General features: G+C 38.2%; 1 protein-coding gene across 1 annotated transcript; it reads right to left on the bottom strand.

Moving 5' to 3' along the window:
* Positions 1-219: 219 nt before the first annotated feature.
* Positions 220-780, bottom strand: LOC112023749 (uncharacterized). The gene has a single exon (XM_024056379.1). The coding sequence runs from the start codon at positions 778-780 to the stop codon at positions 220-222; it is 561 nt and encodes a 186-aa protein (XP_023912147.1).
* Between the last annotated feature and the right edge of the window lie 1,267 nt (positions 781-2,047).

Raw genomic sequence — 2,047 nt, 5'->3', positions numbered from 1 at the left:
AATAGGCTGAATCTTCTTTTTGTTCCAGCACTATTGGTCTAGCTTTATCTTCCTAGATCCATCCATTATGGAGGCCATTGTTGCTAAAGCATCTGCAATTTGATTTTGCATTCTTGAAACATATTGGTACTAGATCCTACTGAATTTCGAGGCCCACTTCTGAACACATTCATGATAAGGCATTATCCTTTCTTCTTTGATCTTCCATCTATTTTGAATCTAAGCAATTATCAAGGCTGAATCACCATATACTTCTAACTCTTTTACTCCAAGACCTAAGGCTGCATGCAACCCCATAATGCAAGCTTTATATTCAGTGGCATTATTAGTGGTAGGAAAATTAAGTATACTAGAGAATGGGATGTGTGTCTCTTTTGGAGAAATTAAGAGAACTCCAATTCCACTCCTATTTTGATTAGTTACTCCATCAAAATACATCTTCCATGATTCTACCTCGATCCCCATGATATCCTCATTCGGAAAGTCTCCTTGGATTTCTTCAGCTTCCTCAGGTGAACAGTGGGCTAAGTGATCAGCAATTGCTCTCCCCTTCACAAACTTCTGAGTCATATATTTAATATCGAATTTTGACAAAAGTAGAACCCATTTAGCTATCTTCCCATCTTGCAAAAGCTTCTCTATTAGATATTTCAAAGGATCCATTCTTGCAATCAACAAGACTTTGAAAGCTAGCATGTAACGTCTGAGTTTGCGGGTTGCCCATACAAGTGCTACACCTGTCTTCTCAAGTGGTGAATACTTTTCTTCATAGGCCAACATCTTCTTGCTAATGTAGTAAATTGCATTCTCCTTCCTAGACTCCTCTAGGTACTATGCAAGCAATGCCCCCATTGCTATATTTGTAGTTGTATGATACAACAACAATGGCTTTTCAGGTATCGATGGAACTAGTATTGGCAGCCTTATCAGATAAATCTTAATCTTCTCAAAAGCTTCTTGGCATTTTTCATTCCATACTGTGGGAACTTCCTTCTTAAGCAGTCGGAAAAGTGGTTTGCATGTCATGGTGAGCTGAGCTATGAATCTGCTGATGTACTGTATCCTTCCTAAAAACCCTCGAATCCCCTTCTCAGTCCTAGGAGGCTTCATCTCTATAATGGTCTTGATTTTGTCTGGATTGACTTCAATTCCCCTCTGACTTACCATAAATCCCAATAACTTTCTGGATGTTACACCAAAAGTGTACTTCTTGGGATTCAACCGCAGCTTATAGAATTGGATTCAATCCGTAAGCATGGTATGTGCCTCTCATGGTCTTTGGACTTCACTATCATGTCATCAACATAGACTTCTACTTCTTTGTGAATCAAATCATACAACAGAGTAGTGGTTGTACGTTGGTAAGTAGCACTAGCATTTTTAAGGCCAAATGGCATGACCTTGTAGTAATATGTCCCCCACAGAGTAATGAAGGAGGTTTTCTCCATATCTTTTACAGCCATCTTTATCTGATTATATCCTAAAAAACCATCCATAAATGATAGCAAGGCATGTCCTGCTGTGTTATCAACCAAGATGTCAATATGAGGCAAGGGAAAATCATCTTTTGGGCTAGCCTTATTTAGATCTCAGAAATCTACACACATTCTCACTTTTCGATCCTTTTTTGGTATAGGAACCACATTAGCTAACCATTTCGGGTAGTTGACCACCCTCAAAAATCTTGCATTGTACTGTTTCTTAACCTCTTCCTTAATCTTGAGAGTCCACTCTAGCTTCATTCTTCTAAACTTCTACTTGATCTGCTTCATGATTGGATCTGTTGGAATGTGATGTTGTACTATATCTGTATCAATCCCAAGCATGTCTTCGTATGACCATGCAAATACCTCTTTGAATTATGTCAGTAGTGCCACTAATGCATCTTTCTCAGAGGTAGTTAGGGTATTGCCCACTTGTATCAGTTTGGGATCATCATCAATTCCCAGGTTAATAGGTTAGGTTTCTTCTTTTATAGGTTCTATATGCCCTTGTTATAATTACTTATTATTAAGAGTTTCTTTACCAATTTCCAAAATGAAAACAT

This window comes from Quercus suber, unplaced genomic scaffold (genome assembly GCF_002906115.3).
Source record: "Quercus suber isolate HL8 unplaced genomic scaffold, Cork oak 2.0 scaffold_66, whole genome shotgun sequence".
NCBI lineage: Eukaryota > Viridiplantae > Streptophyta > Magnoliopsida > Fagales > Fagaceae > Quercus > Quercus suber.
This window is presented reverse-complemented; position numbering and strand designations above follow the sequence as displayed.